The sequence below is a fragment of the Notothenia rossii genome (genome assembly GCF_949606895.1).
Source record: "Notothenia rossii genome assembly, chromosome: 5".
Lineage (NCBI taxonomy): Eukaryota > Metazoa > Chordata > Actinopteri > Perciformes > Nototheniidae > Notothenia > Notothenia rossii.
The window spans coordinates 2,974,633-2,992,788 of record NC_136903.1 but is presented as its reverse complement, the minus strand read 5'-3'; the positions used below and the strand labels follow the sequence as shown (position 1 = coordinate 2,992,788).

Sequence of the window (18,156 nt, the reverse complement as noted above, 5' to 3'; positions counted from 1 at the left end):
CAAGAATGCAGGGTTGTTGGTTATTCCTCGAGTCTCTAAAAGTACAATGGGAGCCAGAGCCTTTTCTTATCAAGCTCCACTTTTGTGGAATCAGCTTCCAGTTTGTGTTCGGGCGGCAGACACCCTATCCGTTTTTAAGAGTGCGCTTAAGACCTTACTTCTTCCTTCTCTCTGTACCTGTGTACTATCATGTTCCGAATAATCCAGCTTCCCCACATTTTCTTTTTGGTGTCTATCTACGCCGGGATCCTGAGTCGTGGCTGATCCTGTTGCTGTGGTCCTGAGTCCTGGATCGCAAGCCCTGGATCTTGAGTCGTGGCTGTGGTCCTGGATCATAAGTCCTGGATGGATATCCTCGTGGATTCATCTTCTTATTATAGATAACATGCATTTCCAAACATTTGGACTACCTATGTTGTAAATGTATTATCTTTTCAATTTACACACGGCATCTATTGCACGTCTGTCCGTCCTGGGAGAGGGATCCCTCCTCTGTTGCTCTCCCTGAGGTTTCTCCCATGTTCCCCTTTAAACTGTGGGTTTCTCTGGAAGTTTTTCCTTGTACGATGTGAGGGTCTAAGGACAGAGGGTCTAAGGACAGAGGGTCTAAGGACAGAGGGTCTAAGGACAGAGGGTGTCGTATTGTCATACTGATATTCTGTACAAACTGTGAAGTCCACTGAGACAAATTTAACATTTGTGATACTGGGCTATATAAATAAACATTGATTGATTGATTGATTGATTGATATTGAGTAAAAAAAGGTTTATAACGCTGTGAGAATGGGTCTTCGGAGAGCATTTCTCCGCGATCCCAACTTAGCAGTCCGAAAAACGTTTACCCATTTAAACAGTCGAGGTAGATACCTTGTTTGTTTTAAACATCATAAATACACAAACAACAATGAATACTTACAGGTTGTGTACCCGAATCTCCCGCTGGTCCAAACAAAGTAGGAACTGCATCGTTCTTCAGTGCCCTACGCTGTACATATCCAGCATGAATCGCTGAAAGGTTTGGGAAGCTTTGTTTCGTGAAATGCTGGCAGAGGGTGTGGCCAGCTCTGGGTATTCACACGTCACAGTACCCAGGAAGTAAACAATGGAAAATGAGAAATCTCCAACGAGGCGTTCTGGGGCAGCATAGACTGTGTTAGAGTTTTACTCGCTACAGGGTGTTCTTTGAGGGGTTTTGACTCTGCAGAACATTTACATGCCCCCCCGGGACGTTTTTTTTCAACATTTTAAAGTCAAATGCTTCAATCTGGTGCACTTTGAGCACACAATTACACAGACCTGATCTAGGGGATACAACTCTAAACATCCTTATGAAAAAGATTGGTTTACATTTTATTAATCAAATAAGTATGTGAACATAACCAATAACCTACCATAGCCAATAACAAATACATGTAACTTATTTTATTCATATCTTATTTTACCAGTTAACATTTATTTATGCATTTTTTTTAATCTCTCCAGTTTTAAACGATATTTTTGGTTTACTGTCCTATAGTATGCATTGGAATGATTTCAAACCTGTTTATATTTATCCTAATAATTATAAAGGTGTGCCTTGGAAATATTTGTTTACATAAATTGTGATCGAACCGTTTGAGACCCACTGAGATAACTTAGACTAAAGTGAACTATCTAAACACTCAGAGTCCTTTACCTCACTGAGCCTCTCAGTCTGACAGGAGAGCTCTCCCTCCACATTATTGTAGAAACAGCTTCTTATATCCGTTAGCGCAGCAGCAGAAGCTAACAACAATCCCCGCCCTGTCTGTCTCTCTCTCTCTGTCAGCTGCGGGCGCCTGATAAACCAACATCCCCCACTTTCATCATTTACAGCGCCCATCGTACAGGGTGTAACCCCGGTGTAGTGTCCCCTCGGCAACAGACCATTCAGAGCTGGTGATTACTTCAGTTTATTTCCATACCTGCATTGCAATGGACATGTGAGCTGCGTTTCTCAACAGATCCTCACGCGGTATATAAATCTCCTTTACAAAATAAGTGTCCAATAATCAACAACACAACAATGATCGTATAGTGGTAGTAAACAATGTGAAACATTAAACATAAACAAACTGGTGTACAAAACTCACATACCTGCATTGCAATGGACAACATACAATGGACACGTGAGCTGCGTTCTGTTGGAGAGATAGCACCACGCTCACGTTAGCCTATTAGCTCAATTAGCTATTGACGATCGTATTAATAAATCATATTGCACAAATAGCCAATCACACAAAAATCATGTTGCTGTGAGCATTAAACGACTAACATTAAACTAAACAAACACAACAGAACGTTATTGTCCTAATCAAATAATAACATACATTTTGTCCACAGTGTCCACACTACAGCTTCAAAAAAAGCTTGCCGGCGGGCGTGTCTGAAGCTCGACCAACAACCAATCACATGAATCTCCCGCCCCTGACACACAAGCAGCGGTTTGATTGGCTAGAGCTTGTACTGGCATATGATTTGATTGGCTGACGCTTCCACCGACAGGCTGTTACTCTCAACAGATCCTCCCGCGGTATGAGAATCTCCCACAATCCAATCCGGTAACAAAGCTACAGTAATGCAGGCACGCGTTTGTAACACCAGATGGCGTAATTCTCCAATTCAGCCCGGATTTTACAACAACCTTTATAACTCTGTTACGAGGGGCATATGGAAAATGTAACCGGGATGAAAAGGGTGTTATCTTTACTTAATTATGAATGTTGTTACATCAAGGCTGAAAATTAGTTTTTTTTATATTTGTATTATATTTCCATTTAATCGTGCAGATTCCCTGTCCTCCATCAGGGGGTGCTGCAGCACCCTCAGCACCCCTACTTCCCACAGCCCTGGTAGAGGGACTGTAAAAGGAGCGCTGTAGTCCATTTATCAAAACACACAGGATGCTCTTATTATCTTCCTCTGACCTCTTTTCTCATGCCTGTTTTTAATTGTTTTTGTCTGGTTGCTGTTTACTTCAAGCAAAGAAGAAGAATAGACTCAAAGTAAACCTCCTCTTCTTACAAAGCTGAGTTAATGTCCTCCCCAGAGCATCGGCGTCGCGAGACCCTTTTCACGGGGGCACGTGCCCCCCTGTAGATCTGAGGTGCCCCGGTATGCCTGGGTCACTGATTTTTTAATTAATTTATTAATTTATTCAGGGTTCGAAATGGCGACACGCCCGCACGCCCGGGTCTAGTAACTTTCCTATCGGACTATTAACTCTATGCACTTGCCTGCCCGTGTGTCTGGTAACTTTATAACCCCTTTGCACGGAGCGTCTTTTACAAGCATTGTGGCCGTCAATGCGAACTCAATTTTGCTACTGTAAACCTCTCTTGCACAGCATAAGACTAGTCCTATTCAGCACACGCTGCTTTCATTTGTTTATTCAAATGTTTTTTGTCCCTTCTGATAACCCGTAGTGTTGATGCGTGTTTTGCCTTGGTAGTTCAGGATACCATGAAATAAAGCTTGCGGTCAATCTGGTAAGCAACGTAATTTTACGATGAACATAATCTTAGTTTTAGAAGTGAAGGTCACACAGGAGTAGGCTATATATTTTAATGAGTTTGCCTGGAAGCTAATCGTATAGGCTACACTGTTAAATGTTATGTGATTTGTATAAATAGCACTTTTGAATAATTTATAAAACATAATAGACTAGGCTAAATGGATGGAGATGTGAATAGCAGTGACATGCGCTGAGGTTCGTGGCTGGTGAGGCACTGACAGTTTCAGTGTCAGATTTAGAAATATATAAACCCAAGTATCTTAAATCACGAAATCTATTATTGAGGTGAAACATTTTCAAAGAAATGTGGCTTTGAACGTGAGTAGTCGATGGAGTTATCCTAACCGTCTTTTGAAACATACCTTTTAGCTCCGGCGTTGGTTTCCCATTATTTATCACTTCACGATTTGATTGATTTGATACTAGTATTCTGTATTTTAGTATTTAGTATCTTGTAAATGGACATCAGAAAGTTATTCGCTCGGAGCAGGGATAAAGCAGCAAGGAGAAATGAGAGAGGTAAGCTAGGTAACAAGGCAACCCAAACCACTTTTAGGTAACAACCCACAAGTTGAGTTCACCACTGGTCACTAGCCTAACAGTTACATATCTGTCCAGACAAAGAGGAGCAGCAGAGTGTCGGAGGAGGTGAAGGAGAGAGGGATGTTGATGAGCACGAGCAGAGGTGATATGGCTATTAATTTAATATTAATTAGGAATAACTGCAAACAGGTTATACACAAGTAACCTTACATCTGCATATGTAAAAATGTAGATAATGAAAATGCAGACATTAGACTGTAATATGTTCATGTTGTTTCAAGACTCAGTGCAGCAGAGTGCAGAGGAGGAGAGGAGGAGATTGAAGGGACACAGGAAGGGATGACACTGAGAGATGACACTGACAGGTGAGAGTGAGACTCAGCTGACAATGTAGTTAGCTACTGTAAATGTCCCTACTTATAGATGTGATGAATGTTATTTGAACTTTTAATGGTTATCTGAGGTAACTATTGAGCATATGATTTTTTTGTACGTTGCACCAGACAGGAGAGTCAGAGGGCAGAAGAGATTGAGCTGGTTGAGGCAGGGGAAAGGCAGAGAGAGAAGGAAGGACAACAAGAGACAGACAGGCCGGAGAGATCACACCCCAGAGATGAGACTGAGAAAACAGTTGCCACAGTGGCAGAGAACATTAGACTGGGGGCAAGAGAAAAAAGCAGTGTCCACAATCTTGAGGGACATACAAGTGATCTTGGGGGAAAGGAGTCTGGCCCAAACCAAGTTAAGTTGTCAAAATATCCCCAGCACAACTTTGGTGCAAAGAATCGATCATTTAACACCAACTGGTTTGAAAGCTTTACATGGCTGGAATATTCCAAGGCTAAAGATGCAGCGTTTTGTTTTCCCTGTAGAATATTTGGGAAACATTTGAAGAATGACACCTTTGTAAACACTGGCTTTCAAAATTGGAAAAAAGCTCTGGATGTCTATAGAGAGCATGAGAAATCACCAGCACATAAGGCAAGCATGCAGTCTTGGTGTAGTTATAAAGCCAGTGAGGCTCATGGCAGTGTTGTCGACCATTTGGATTCTGCCAGTGAGCATGAAATAAAAGAGAGACGGGAGTACCTCAGCCGGGTTGTGGCTGTTACCAAGTTTTTGGGAAAACAAAATATCCCATTCCGTGGCCATGATGAGGGCATGTCCAGCGACAACCAGGGGAACTTTCTGGAATGCATGAACCTCTTGAAAGAGTTCGACCCTTTCCTTCAGACATATTCAGCACCATCACACACTACATACTTGTCACCTTCATCACAAAATGAAGTAATTCAGTGCTGTGCCCAGGAGATAACAAAAGCTATCAGTAAAGACATTAAGGAGGCTGGAATGTTTTCAGTGATGGCTGACGAAGCAAGAGATGGCAGCACTGAGCAGCTAGCTGTGTGTGTCCGATATGTTGCTGGGGGGAGTGTGCAAGAACATTTACTAGCTATGGTAGATTTGAAGGGTTTTGACGCGGAGTCCATTACAACTGCCATTGAACAACAGCTAAGGTTGAATGGCATAGACCATGTGAAGGTGGTTGCACAGGCTTATGATGGCGCCTCAGTCATGAGTGGGGCTGTTGGAGGGGTCCAAGCAAAGTTCCGAGAGAACCATCCCATGGCCATTTATGTGCACTGCTATGCACATCAATTGAATTTAGTGCTCTGTTCCACATGTCTGGCCATACCAGAGGCCAAGAAGTTATTTGACCTCCTGCAGAATGTCTATACATTCTTTTCTGGCTCCCTTGTGAACCATGACAAGTTTAAGGAGACTCAGAAACAGCTTGGCTTACAAGCTTCTGAGCTTGTACAGCTGTCCAAGACCCGATGGTCTTGCCAGCTGAGGTCTATCAACGCTATGATAGAGAATTTCCCAGCAGTTCTCACGTGCCTGTCCAATATCAGCAACCCTACGGCTGTGGGTCTGCATGCCAACCTTGCAAGGTTCTCCACAGTCTATCTATTCATGATGTTCAAGACTTTTTTGTCTGTGACAGAAAGTCTACACAAATACCTACAAAGTGAAACTGTGGACCTGGCAAAAGCTGAGGAGTTCAAATGCGCTGTGTGCGCCACTCTACAAGAAATGCGCACTGATGACAAAGCAGCTGAGGTTTATGACCGCGCAAAGGCCTTGTGCGAAACACACCAAATCCCTGAGTCATGTGCTGTACCAAGACAAAGGCAGAAGCAGAGACGCATGGAAGAGTATGTAGTCGAGTCTAGTTGTGGGGCAGCGAGTGACCTAGGGAATGCCGAGAAGTTGAGAACCGCAGTGTATCTACCTTGCCTTGACAGGATGGTTGCTGAGATGGAGCAGCGTTTTTCATCTCTCAACAGCACAGTTCTAAAAGGTTTTCAGGCCTGTAATCCAGGATCTAGCAACTTTCTCTGTGAGGAGGACCTCAGAGGTCTGGCAGATCATTATAATGTGGATCTAAAGCAAGAGGAAGTGCTGGTGGCTAAAAACTATCTGGCCAGAAAGCAGGAAAGCCTTCCAATCACTGACATGCAATGTCTTTTCAGTTTGCTGGATCATGTCATGTTCCCAACATTGACACAGGTCATTCAGATATCTCTGACCATTCCAGTGTCCAGCTGCACTTGTGAACGTACATTCAGCGTGCTGAGACGCCTCCACACGTGGTTAAGAAGCACAATGGGGCAAGACAGACTCCACCATCTTGCCATCATGTCTGTTGAGAGAGGAGCACTCTCCAAGTTAAGCCACTGTCAATTGATTGATAGCTTTGCAAAACTGAAACCGAGACGTTACAGTTTACTTTTAAAAAAATGAACATAGACCTCTCCCATCTCTCTGACCATGTACACACCTCATAGGATAGTCACCATCACACCATCATAGGATGGGGGGTTCTCTTTCAGTTTTCAGTTTTCAAGTCCATGTTTGCTGACAGATATTTCATGAAGATTCATTGTGCCTCTTTTGCCTTCATCAGTTAGTGATTTAGAGATACTGTATACAGTTAAGTTCACAAGTAGGCCAATTCAATTCAGTTTGGTTCAGGTAGGCTAGATATTTAATGATGCAGAAAATAACAATCTGATTGTACTATTTATTTATGACACTTTATTATAATAAATAAGTGCAAAAAAATGTTTGCTCGCGTGCTTGCATTAATTATCTGTGCCCATGCTTTTTTCAAAGAAATAACTGCAAAACATTTTTTTTTTCTGTGCCCCTGTTGTGCCCCTGTATAGTATTGGGTCAGCTGACGCCCCTGCCCCAGAGAGTGACACACCCTCACTCAAAGCTACACTGAGAGGAGGAGCAACACTGAAACAGGAGAGCTTCAACTTCACAGAAACGAAAGTGAAACTTAGTGAGAGCAGAGCTGCAGTCCAGAAAGCGTCTCTGTTTATCTGAAGAAACAACTGAATCCAGCAGCTTCTTCTCAACAACACAGCAGAACCTCAGCAAACACTGGTGAGTGCACTACAGAGACACAACGCCTCACTAAACACGAGACGAAGAACAGGAACAGCAGTTAGCCCAGGCCTGCTAACAGCTAACTAGCCTAGCTCAGATTATTTGGGAGGTCTCTTTTTGTGTAGTTTCTAAAGGCACGACATTTACATTGTACAACTTATTTAAGTGTTCTACACTTTGATCGGCAGCCGTTAACTTATTAACCTTTCCTCTCAACTTCTCTCTAGTTACTGCTGTCTCTCTTTGAAAAGCTGATCATATTTCCTGTGTTTCAACATCCGGTGTAAACCCAAACCCTCAGCTCTAATCAGACAGGAAGTTCCTCTCAGGGCAAATCTTCTTCTTCTTCTTCTTCTTCTTCTTCTTCTTCTTCTTCTTCTTCTTCTTGCTTTAATGGTCAATCGCTTCCACTTGGAGCATATATCGCCACCTACTGTTGCTTTATTTAATGTTCATGTTAAATCTTTGTTCTCAGACAAGAGAGGTTTCTCAATCAGTAGCGTGGCGTGGGGAAAAAATTAGGGGAAGCCAATAATACGTCCTTTCTTTTGGGTCGGGGGTGTGGTGGTCAATGTAATAACGTAACCAGATGAGTGATTACAGCGCCCGGTATCATTTTACACACATGTGTATCATACAGATGCAGGACTTACACACGCCTGTTATCTGACCGACAGGTCCGCACGCACTCTCCAGCCGAAACTCTAATAAGCATTCATTCACAAACTAAATCAGGAGCCATCAGTGTCTCCTCGGTTAGAGCTCCTCCAGAGAGCCTCCTCCATGCTCGATGCTCGGTCCTCGATGTGCATTTTGAGAAATTAGATGTACTTCAACATGGCGCGCTGAAATCCATTTCCGGGTCACAACCGGACGACCGAGGAGTCGAGGGGATGCCTTGATGTTAAGTTGTTCCAGTGCAGTTTTCAGAATGAGTCTTTGTACGTTATGTTCCGGGCAGCTAAAAAATACATGATGTATTGTCTCTGATTGTTGGCAACCATCACAGTTGCCAGTTGGATGTTGTCCAATCAGATGCAGTAATGAGTTTAATCCAGAGTGACCCAATTGTATCCTGCTGTTAATGTTCTCTTCTCTTCTATTACTCCCCCAAGTGCTTTCCGTTCCTACCTCCCTTTGTATCCCTTTATAAATAATGATATAATAAAACAATAAAATGTTAGTAACTCGTAAATAAAGAAACATCAAGATGGATTGGGGGAGAATCAATTCGGTGAACAACAGATACCAAGGATGCTGGCTGATGAAGAAGACGAAGTAAGCTAGGTAGCCAATAGGCAAAAAAAAAAAGCCAGAGTACTTTTCCCACAATAGTTAATCAGAACTCAGGTATATTTGCGTTCACACCAAAAAGCCCCCTGAACAAAATTATTTAATGAGAACCTTTTTACCCCTTTTTCCATCCCTGCTAGAGAGCAGGGACTCTCATGGGAGAAAAAGGTTCCTATGTCTGATTGGCTGGGCGGAATGCAAACCACGCCCCGTAAAACTCAAAAAAAGTTTTTGTGAAGCCGCCATTTTATTATCCTCGCATTAGCATTAGCCCATGGCAGAAACGCAGAGAGACTAACTTATGGCAACTTTGTTAGTAATTCTATCTCTCGAAGTGGAGTCCAAAGAGATGAGTTTTCAGTCTGAAGAAGATGTGTAAGCTTTCTGCTGTCCTGATTTCAATGGAGAGCTCATTCCACCATTTTGGAGCCAGGATAGCAAACCCACGTGTTTCTGCTGATGGGAACTTGGGTCCCCCTCGCAGTGCGGGTGCAGCGAGCTGTTTGGCTGATGCAGAGCGGAGTGCACGTGCTGGGGTGTACGGTTTAACCATGTCCTGGATGTAGGAAGAGCCAGATCCATTCACAGCATGGTACGCAAGTACCAGTGTCTTGAAGTGGATTCTAGCAGTTACTGGAAGCCAGTGAAGGGAGCGGAGGAGCGGGGTGGTGTGAGAACATTTAGGAAGGTTGAAGACCAGACGAGCCGCTGCATTCTGGATGAGCTGCAGAGGACGGATGGCACATGCAGGCAGACCAGCCAGGAGGGAGTTGCAGTAGTCTAGGCGTGAGATGACGAGAGCCTGGGCCAGAAGCTGCGTCTCTTTCTGGGTCAGCTGGGGACGTATCCTCCTGATGTTGTAAAGAGTGTATCTGCAGCAGCAGGTTGTAGCAGCGATGTTTGCAGTGAAGGACAGTTTGTTATCTAGGGTCACACCCAGATTCCTTGCAGTCTGAGTCGGGGAAACAACAGAGGGGCCGATGTTGATTGTTAGGTCAAGAGTGGGACAATCTTTTCCCGAAAGGAAAAGCAGTTCAGTCTTGTCAAGGTTGAGCTTGAGATGGTGAGCAGACATCCACTGAGAGATGTCAGCTAGACAAGCAGAGATGCGTGCGACGACCTGGGTCTCTGAGCAGGGAAAGACAGAAATAATTGGGTGTCGTCAGCGTAGCAGTGGTATGAAAAACCATGCGAGCTAATGACTGATACGAGCGAGTTTGTGTACAAGGAGAAGAGGAGGGGACCAAGAACAGAGCCCTGAGGGACCCCTGTAGTTAATTGACAAGGGTCGGACTCCGACCCTCTCCAAGTAACCCTGTAGGTGTGGTCTTTGAGGTATGAGGTGAGGAGGGAAAGTGCAGAGCCTGATTTTCCAAGTTCTTGGAGAGTGCGAAGGAGGATCTGATGATTCACCGTGTCGAATGCAGCAGACAGGTCCAGAAGGATGATGACAGAGGAGAGGGATGCTGCTTTAGCCGTGTGCAGTTCCTCTGAGACAGCAAGGAGAGCAGTTTCTGTTGAGTGACCTGCCTTGAAACCAGACTGGTGCGGATCCAGAAGGTTGTTCTGATGGAGATAACAGGAGAGTTGTTTAAAGACAGCGCGTTCAAGTGTTTTAGACAGGAACGGGAAGAGAGAGACAGGCCTGTAGTTTATAACATCAGACGGGTTGAGAGTGGGTTTCTTTAGGAGAGGGTTTACTCTTGCCTCCTTGAGACTGTTTGGAAAGTGAGCAGAAGTTAGAGAAGTGTTGATGAAATGGGTGAGAAACGGTAGAATATCAGGAGCGATAGTCTGAAGGAGGTTTGAGGGGATAGGGTCCAGAGGACAGGTGGTAGGACGGGCAGAGGTAATGAGGGTAAGAACCTCACTTGGAGAGAGAGGGGAGAAGGAGGTCAGTGTGTGGGTGAAGGGAGGGTCTGGTGACCCAGCGGTGAGTAAAGGTGAGTCAGAAAAAGAAGAGCGAATATCATCAACCTTTTTTTCAAAGTAGTTAACAAAGTCGCTTGACAGAAGGGAGGACGGGGAAGGGGCTTTGGGGGGGTCCAAGAGGGTAGAAAAGATTGAAAATATTTTTTGGGATTGGAATAGGAAGATTGGATCTTATCTTGAAAGAAAGTGCTTTTTGCCTGAGAGATGGAAGCAGAGAAAGAGGAGAGGAGAGCCTGATAGGTTAGGAGGTCGTCATGGTGTTTGGATTTCCACCATTTCCGCTCTGCTGCCCGAAGGATGGTTCTTTTAGCACGCAGTGCGTCATTTAGCCAGGGAACAGGAGGGGACTGACGAGCCTGCCGAGATGTGAGAGGACAGAGAGAGTCCAGAGAGGATGAGAGAGGAGAGAGGAGGGTTTCTGCAGCAGAGTTTGGAGGCAGGAGTTGGAACGAGTCAGAGGAAGGGAGGGCTGAGAGCACCGGTAGGCAAAGGTAAAGGAAGAGGGGGAGAGGGAACGAAGGTTGCGGCGGACAGGTGCAGAGTTAGAAGAGATTAGTTTGTTATTCTTGGAAAGGGGTAGAGAGAATGAAATGAAGAAGTGATCGGATGTGTGGAGCGGGTTTACAGTGAGGTTAGAAGTAGTGCAGTTCCTTGAGAATATGAGAACAAGGACATTGCCAGCGTTATGAGTTGGTGGGGATGGAGACAGTGAGAAAGCAAAGGCGGTTAAAAGATATGTTAGTTCAGATATCTTCCCTGTCTGGAGGTTGAAGTCTCCGAGAAGTACAGCGGGAGGGCCAGTTTCAGGGATGTGTGAGAGGAGATTATCTAACTCCTCCAAGAAGTCCCCCAAGGCACCTGGTGGACGGTAGAGAACAACAATGGGTAATTGTATAGGATGGTTTACTGTGACGGCATGGAATTCAAAGGTGGAAGGAGTGAAGTTAGGTAGCTTGAAGAGGGAAAAGCTCCAGTTGGGAGAGAGCAGGAGACCAGTGCCACCTCCTCTGCCAGAGGGTCTGGGTGTATGGGAGAAGGAATATGCTGTGGAGAGAGCTGCTGGGGTGGATGTGTTGGACGGAGTAATCCAGGTCTCCGTGAGAGCAAGGAAATCCAGAGACTGCAGGGAAGCGTAGCCAGAGATGAAGTCAGCCTTAGGAACAGCTGACTGGCAGTTCCACAGGCCCCCTGAAACTAGATGCTGGATCTCAGTGGAGCATGTGGGATAGACGAGAGCAGGCCGGTTGTATCGATTAGGAGATACACGGGGCCAGTGATAATTGCGAGAAGACACATGAACAGGAATGGAGAAAATACACATGATTATAGCATGAGGGGCTAGTAACCCAAATAAAATAAAAAACTAGAGATACTTAGCTCAATCAAAGTAGGATTTGCCTCCTCTTTGCCTCCCTCGTGACTCACACAGGACTCCAATGTCTTTGTCAGTCTTAATCCCACAGGACTCCAATGTCTTCGTCTGGCTGACGCTGAAGCTGACGCTCCAGGAAAGAGCTACCTAAGATGGACACCTCATTGCTGAGTTCTCGCAGCTGTGGGGCCACGCCCCTTTAATTAGTTAACTCTTTTCAGCTGATGGGCCACAGCAGAGTGTCCCTGCCTATTGTAATGCAGGGTTGAGGCGCGTGACCCACTGAGACCTGTGTTACAGGTTCAGTTGAGCAGATCTGAGATTTATAATCTCTCAAAAACGCAGTTTTAGCTACAATAACTACAGAACAATTATACAGAGTAGAATAAATTAAACAGAGAAGTCTATTTAAACAAGAGTATAACTTACAGTGATTGCTGAGTCAGTAGGTAGTGTAGTCACCCGGTCAAGATGCACACAGTGTAGGAATATAGGCTTAAACTAAAGGAGCATAGACAAAGCGTATATGCTAGATATTAGAGAACGACAGAGTTAATGAAAATGGTTTTCATGCTCGTGCTTTCAAAACAAACAAACAAACAGACACTGACAAAAGAGACGCCTCCCACTCACCGACATGCCTCCCTTCACGAACGGACATAAAAACATGCACTCCCACACACATGCACTCACACACACACGACGCACACGCTTAATATGGTGCTTAAGGGTTACTCAATATGTTTTGATTCTGGGTGGTTTTGTGGATCATCTAATCTACAGAGCTTCGTAAATTGTGCTCCATGAGTCTTATTATAATATGTATGTATCCATCCATCCATCCATCCATCTTTTCCCGCTTATCCGTGGTCGGGTCGCGGAGGTAGCAGTTCCAGCAGAGAGCCCCAAACTTTCTTTTCCCTGGCCACATCAACCAGCTCTGACTGGGGGATCCCAAGGCGCTCCCAGGCCAGCGAAGAGATATAATCCCTCCACCTGGTTCTAGGTCTACCCCTTGGTCTCTTCCCAGCTGGACGTGCCTGGAACACCTCCCTAGGGAGGCGCCCAGGTGGCATCCTAACTAGGGGCCCGAACCACCTCAACTGGCTCCTTTCGACGCGAAGGAGGAGCGGTTCAACTCCGAGTCCCTCCCGGATGACTGAACTTCTCACCTTATCCCTAAGGGAGACACCAGCCACCCTGCGGAGAAAACCCATCTCGACCGCTTGTATACGCGATCTCGTTCTTTCGGTCATGACCCATCCTTCATGACCATAGGTGAGGGTAGGAACGAAAATGGCCCGGTAGACAGAGAGCTTTGCCTTCTGGCTCAGTTCTCTTTTCATCACAACGGTGCGGTAAAGCGACTGCAGTACCGCTCCCGCTGCTCCGATTCTCCGACCCATCTCACGCTCCATTGTTCCCTCACTCGAGAACAAGACCCCGAGATACTTGAACTCCTTCACTTGGGGTAAGGACTCATTCCCTACTTGGAGTGGACAGTCCATCGGTTTACTGCTGAGAACCATGGCCTCAGATTTGGAGGTGCTGATCCTCATCCCAGCCGCTTCACACTCGGTTGCGAACCGATCCAGTGAGTGCTGAAGGTCGCAGACCGATGAAGCCATCAGAACCACATCATCTCCAAAAAGCAGTGGTGCAATCCTTAGTCCACCGAACTGCAGACCCCTCCCCCATGACTACGCCTCGAAATCCTATCCATGTATATTACAAACAGGATTGGTGACAAAGCGCAGCCCTGGCGGAGGCCAACCCTCACCTGAAATGGGTCCGACTTACTGCCGAGGACCCGGACACAGCTCTCGCTTTGGGAGTACAGAGATTGAATGGCCCTGAGTAGAGACCCCCTCACCCCATACTCCCGTAGCACCTCCCACAGTAACTCCCTGGGAACCCGGTCATACGCCTTCTCCAAGTCTACAAAACACATGTAGACTGGATGAGCGTATTCCCAGGCCCCCTCCAGGATCCTTGCGAGAGTAAAAAGCTGATCCGTCGTTCCACGACCAGGACGGAATCCGCATTGTTCCTCCTCAATCTGAGGTTCGACAATCGGCCTGACCCTCCTTTCGAGTACCTTAGAGCAAACTTTCCCGGGGAGGCTGAGTAGTGTGATGCCTCTGTAATTGGCACACACCCTCTGATCCCCCTTTTTGAAAAGGGTCTGCCACTCCTTCGGTACTGTTTCCGACTTCCACGCAACGTTGATGAGACGTGTCAACCATGACAGTCCCTCAACACCCAGAGCCTTCAGCATTTCTGGGCGGATCTCATCCACCCCCGGGGCTTTGCCACTGTGGAGTTGTTTGACGACCTCAGTGACCTCCCCCCGGAAGATTGGTGTTGATCCCCCGTCATACTCCAGCTCTGCCTCTAACATAGAGGGCGGAGTTGTCGGGTTCAGGAGTTCCTCAAAGTGTTCCTTCCAACGCCCTAACACTCCATCAGTTGAGGTCAACAACGTCCCATCCTTACTGTACAGCTTGGATGGTTCCCTGCTTCCCCCCCTCCTGAGGTGTCGGACAGTTTTCCAGAACAACTTTGGTGCCGCCCGAAAATCCTTTTCCATGTCTTCTCCTAACTTCTCCCACTTGTTTGCAACTGTCAGCTTTGAAACAATGAACATTCATAACATATTTTGTAGTTTGACAAATAATCATAAAAAAAAACTAACCATGGTTTTGTTTTTTCACTTGCTCTGTCCTCAGAGTGTAGACATGTCTGCTGCCAGCTGTCTGCTGACTGAACATCAGTTTCTTTGCTCAATCTGTCTGGATGTGTTCACTGATCCAGTCAGCACACCATGTGGACACAACTTCTGTAAAGCCTGCATCTCTGAACACTGGGATACTAAAGTCCCCTATCAGTGTCCCAACTGTAAAAAGTTTTTCTACTCAAGGCCTGAACTGCTGGTCAACACTTTAATCTCTGAGATGGCTGCTCAGTTCAGAGAGTCAGCTCAACAGAAAGCCAGCAGCAGCAGCTCAGAGCAACACGTTGTCAAACCAGGAGACGTTCCCTGTGACGCCTGCACTGGAACCAGACTGAAGGCCCTGAAGTCCTGCCTGGTGTGTCTGGAGTCCTACTGTGAGACTCACCTCGAGCCTCACCTGACAAGGCCAGGCCTGAAGAAACATCAGCTGATCGACCCTGAGGAGAACCTGGAAGGCAGGATGTGTGTGAAGCACGATAAACTGCTGGAGCTGTTCTGTAAGACCGACCAGGTGTGTGTCTGCATGCTCTGCTCTGTTTCAGACCACAAGACACATGATGTTGTTCCTCTGAAAGAAGGATATGAAGGAAAGAAGGCTGAGCTGGGGAAGACAGAGGCTGAAATTCAGCAGATGATCCAGAAGAGACGACTGAAGATTCAGGAGATGAACCGCTCAGTGGAGCTCAGTAAGGAAGGAGCAGACAGAGAGATAGCAGATGGTGTTCAGGTCTTCACCGCTCTGAAGGAGTCTGTTGAGAGAAGCCAGGCCGAGCTCATCGACACCATCAAAGAGAAGCAGAGAGAGACAGAGGAACAGGCTGAAGGTTTCATCAAAGAGCTGGAACAGGAAGTCTCTGAGCTGCAGAAGAGAAGCTCTGAGGTGGAGCAGCTCTCACGCTCTGAAGACCAGCTCCACCTCCTCCAAAGCTTCACGTCCCTGAACGCTGCTCCACCCACCAAGGACTGGACAGAAGTCAGGGTCCGTCCACCTTCATATGAGGGGACTGTGAAGAGAGCTGTGACTCAGCTGGAGGAGACGCTCAGGAAACAGATGAAGAATCTGCTCGAGCTGAAGAGGGTCCAGCAGTATGAGGTGAAGGTTACTCTTGATGCTGATACAGCACAACCATGGCTCATCCTGTCTGATGATGGTAAACAAGTCAAACATGGTGATGTGAGGAAGAATCTCCCAGACAATCCAGAGAGATTTGATACTTGTACTTGTGTTTTAGCAAAGCAAAGTTTCTCTTCGCGAAGATTTTATTACGAGGTTCAGGTTAAAGGGAAGACTCAGTGGGAAATAGGAGTGGCCAGAGAGTCGATCAACAGGAAGGGAATCATCACACTTACTCCTCAGAAAGGTTATTGGACGATATGGTTGAGGAATGAAAATAAGTACCAAGCCCTTGCTGGTCCTTCAGTCCGTCTCTCTCTGAAGTCTCAACCTCAGAAGGTGGGGGTGTTTGTGGATTATGAGGAGGGTCTGGTCTCCTTTTATGATGTTGATGCTGCAGCTCTGATCTACTCCTTCACTGGCTGCTGCTTCAAAGAGAAACTCTACCCATTCTTTGGTCCTTATAAGAACAATGGTGGTAAAAACTCTGCCCCTCTGATCATCTCTCCTGTCAATCACACCGAGTAGAACAACCATTTTATTTGAAATCAGGTTCAATATCATTTAATGTTATAAATGTATGTGTTTTAGGGGATGGGCATTGTTATACTTTTTTATCAGATTGTGATCAATGCATTTTTTCTGTAAATATTTTCATTGAGGGACTGCGGATGGAAATGAGCTCAAAGCTAAATCTGGCACTGTTACGCTTGACACATTTCAATGTTTTAAGTGTTCATTACAGTGCATTGTCCCTGCCAAATAAACGATTAAATAAAAAAAATGACAACATATTCAAAATAAGAAGCATTTGTACTTTCCATGTCTTGACGCTAAATCTAACACTTGTATTGTCTAATCGTTGTATATATAGGACATGTTGGATATTGGCTCACACAACTGAAGAACATTTTATGAATAAGTCACAAAAAAAAATGTGTATCTCTTTTCATTGGAATAAAAGTAAAATGAACGTCTGATGAACTGTTTTTGTTTGTTATTACAGAGAAAAATCAGCTGATTTATTATAACGGCACCAAATAATATGATTAAGAACACCATGAGCTGTTCTCAGGTGAGTTGAACATACCTCTTCACAGGTGAGATAGTTTAGTAGGAAGTGTGCCATAATGTTGTTTATAATGTGTTGGGGAGTGTGTGAACAGCTGATTTGAACACTGTGCTACATAATTTAGAGGAGTTCATAACAAACTGTGGAGATATGAGGACATGTTTTTAATAAATAACTACACAGACTGATGCTGAAGATGATAACATTAATACACAAGTCTGAGTGCTCCAATGAGGTGATTCACTGGCACTGCCTCGACGCGATTGTGACAGGTGAGACACGATTTATAACAGCTCTAAACAATGCACCATTTCTGGGTTGCTGTAGTTTGTGTTGTTGCTGTTGAGTTGTTGGTATTGTACTGGATCATTATGGAGCCAGCCAGGAAGAGAGTTCCTTCTGACATGTGGGAACACTTCAAAATGTGGAGAAGTTGTGATCGAGAAAAGACACCGGCTAAATCCCAAATCTGTTGGAAGTATGCACCTCAATAAAAATGGTTGAGTATTACCAATCCCTAAGAATCACCCCATTCCATAATTACATAAACTCACCCAACCTATGCCATACTTTCCCGGCACTCTCCTCAATAACAAATACACCATCAGTCTTTAGTTCTAAATAGAACATGTCATTCAGTGTTACTTTGTGTGTGCATCAAAGACATTCCGATTTCTGTTGAGCATCTTATTTGTTCAGAGTTCTATATTTTTTGCTGAATTGGGCCCAGTCGAGAATTTTTAGTTTTTCCTTTGAATTCTGACTTTTTTGAGAATTCTGACTTTCCAGATGTTTGGGGAAATTATTACTTTTTCTAGATTTATTCCTTTTTTTCCGCATTCTGACTTTTTTCTGAGAATTTATTTATTTTTTATTTCAGAATAGACTAAAAGTAAAAGTCCTGTTACACAGCTGTGTTGATGTCCTCCCCAGATAGTGACACACCCTCACTCACAGAGCTACACTGAGAGGAGGAGCAACACTGAAACAGAAAGTTAGTGAGAGCAGAGCTGTGGTCCAGACAGCGTCTCTGTTTCTCTGAAGTAACAACTGAATCCAGCAGCTTCTTCTCAACAACACAGCAGAACCTCTGCAAACACTG

General features: G+C 45.2%; 2 protein-coding genes across 4 annotated transcripts in view; both read left to right on the top strand.

The window, feature by feature from the left end:
* The window catches only part of LOC307040124 (desmoglein-2.1-like), a 44,134-nt gene that overhangs the window by 2,566 nt on the left and 23,412 nt on the right, over positions 1-18,156 (top strand). The window contains exon 1 of one of the 3 annotated variants that reach the window (XM_079682692.1): positions 18,046-18,156. The exons of 1 other annotated variant lie outside the window; for it this stretch is intronic. The gene's annotated coding sequence lies outside the window, so the exon portion shown is untranslated. Of the gene's footprint in view, positions 1-18,045 lie in introns of those variants that run through there. One more of the 3 variants, XM_079682693.1, reaches the window with a different exon arrangement.
* Positions 2,807-16,953, top strand: LOC307040139 (E3 ubiquitin-protein ligase TRIM21-like). Its single transcript, XM_079682719.1, has 4 exons — positions 2,807-4,217; positions 4,357-4,440; positions 7,309-7,534; positions 14,864-16,953. Exon 4 carries the CDS (start codon positions 14,873-14,875, stop codon positions 16,508-16,510), a length of 1,638 nt encoding a protein of 545 aa, XP_079538845.1. The 5' UTR covers positions 2,807-4,217; positions 4,357-4,440; positions 7,309-7,534; positions 14,864-14,872; the 3' UTR covers positions 16,511-16,953.

What these genes read in the sequence shown, in the direction of transcription:
- LOC307040139 (XM_079682719.1), top strand. Translation starts at nt 14,873, where the DNA reads ATGTCTGCTGCCAGCTGTCTGCTGACTGAACATCAGTTTCTTTGCTCA.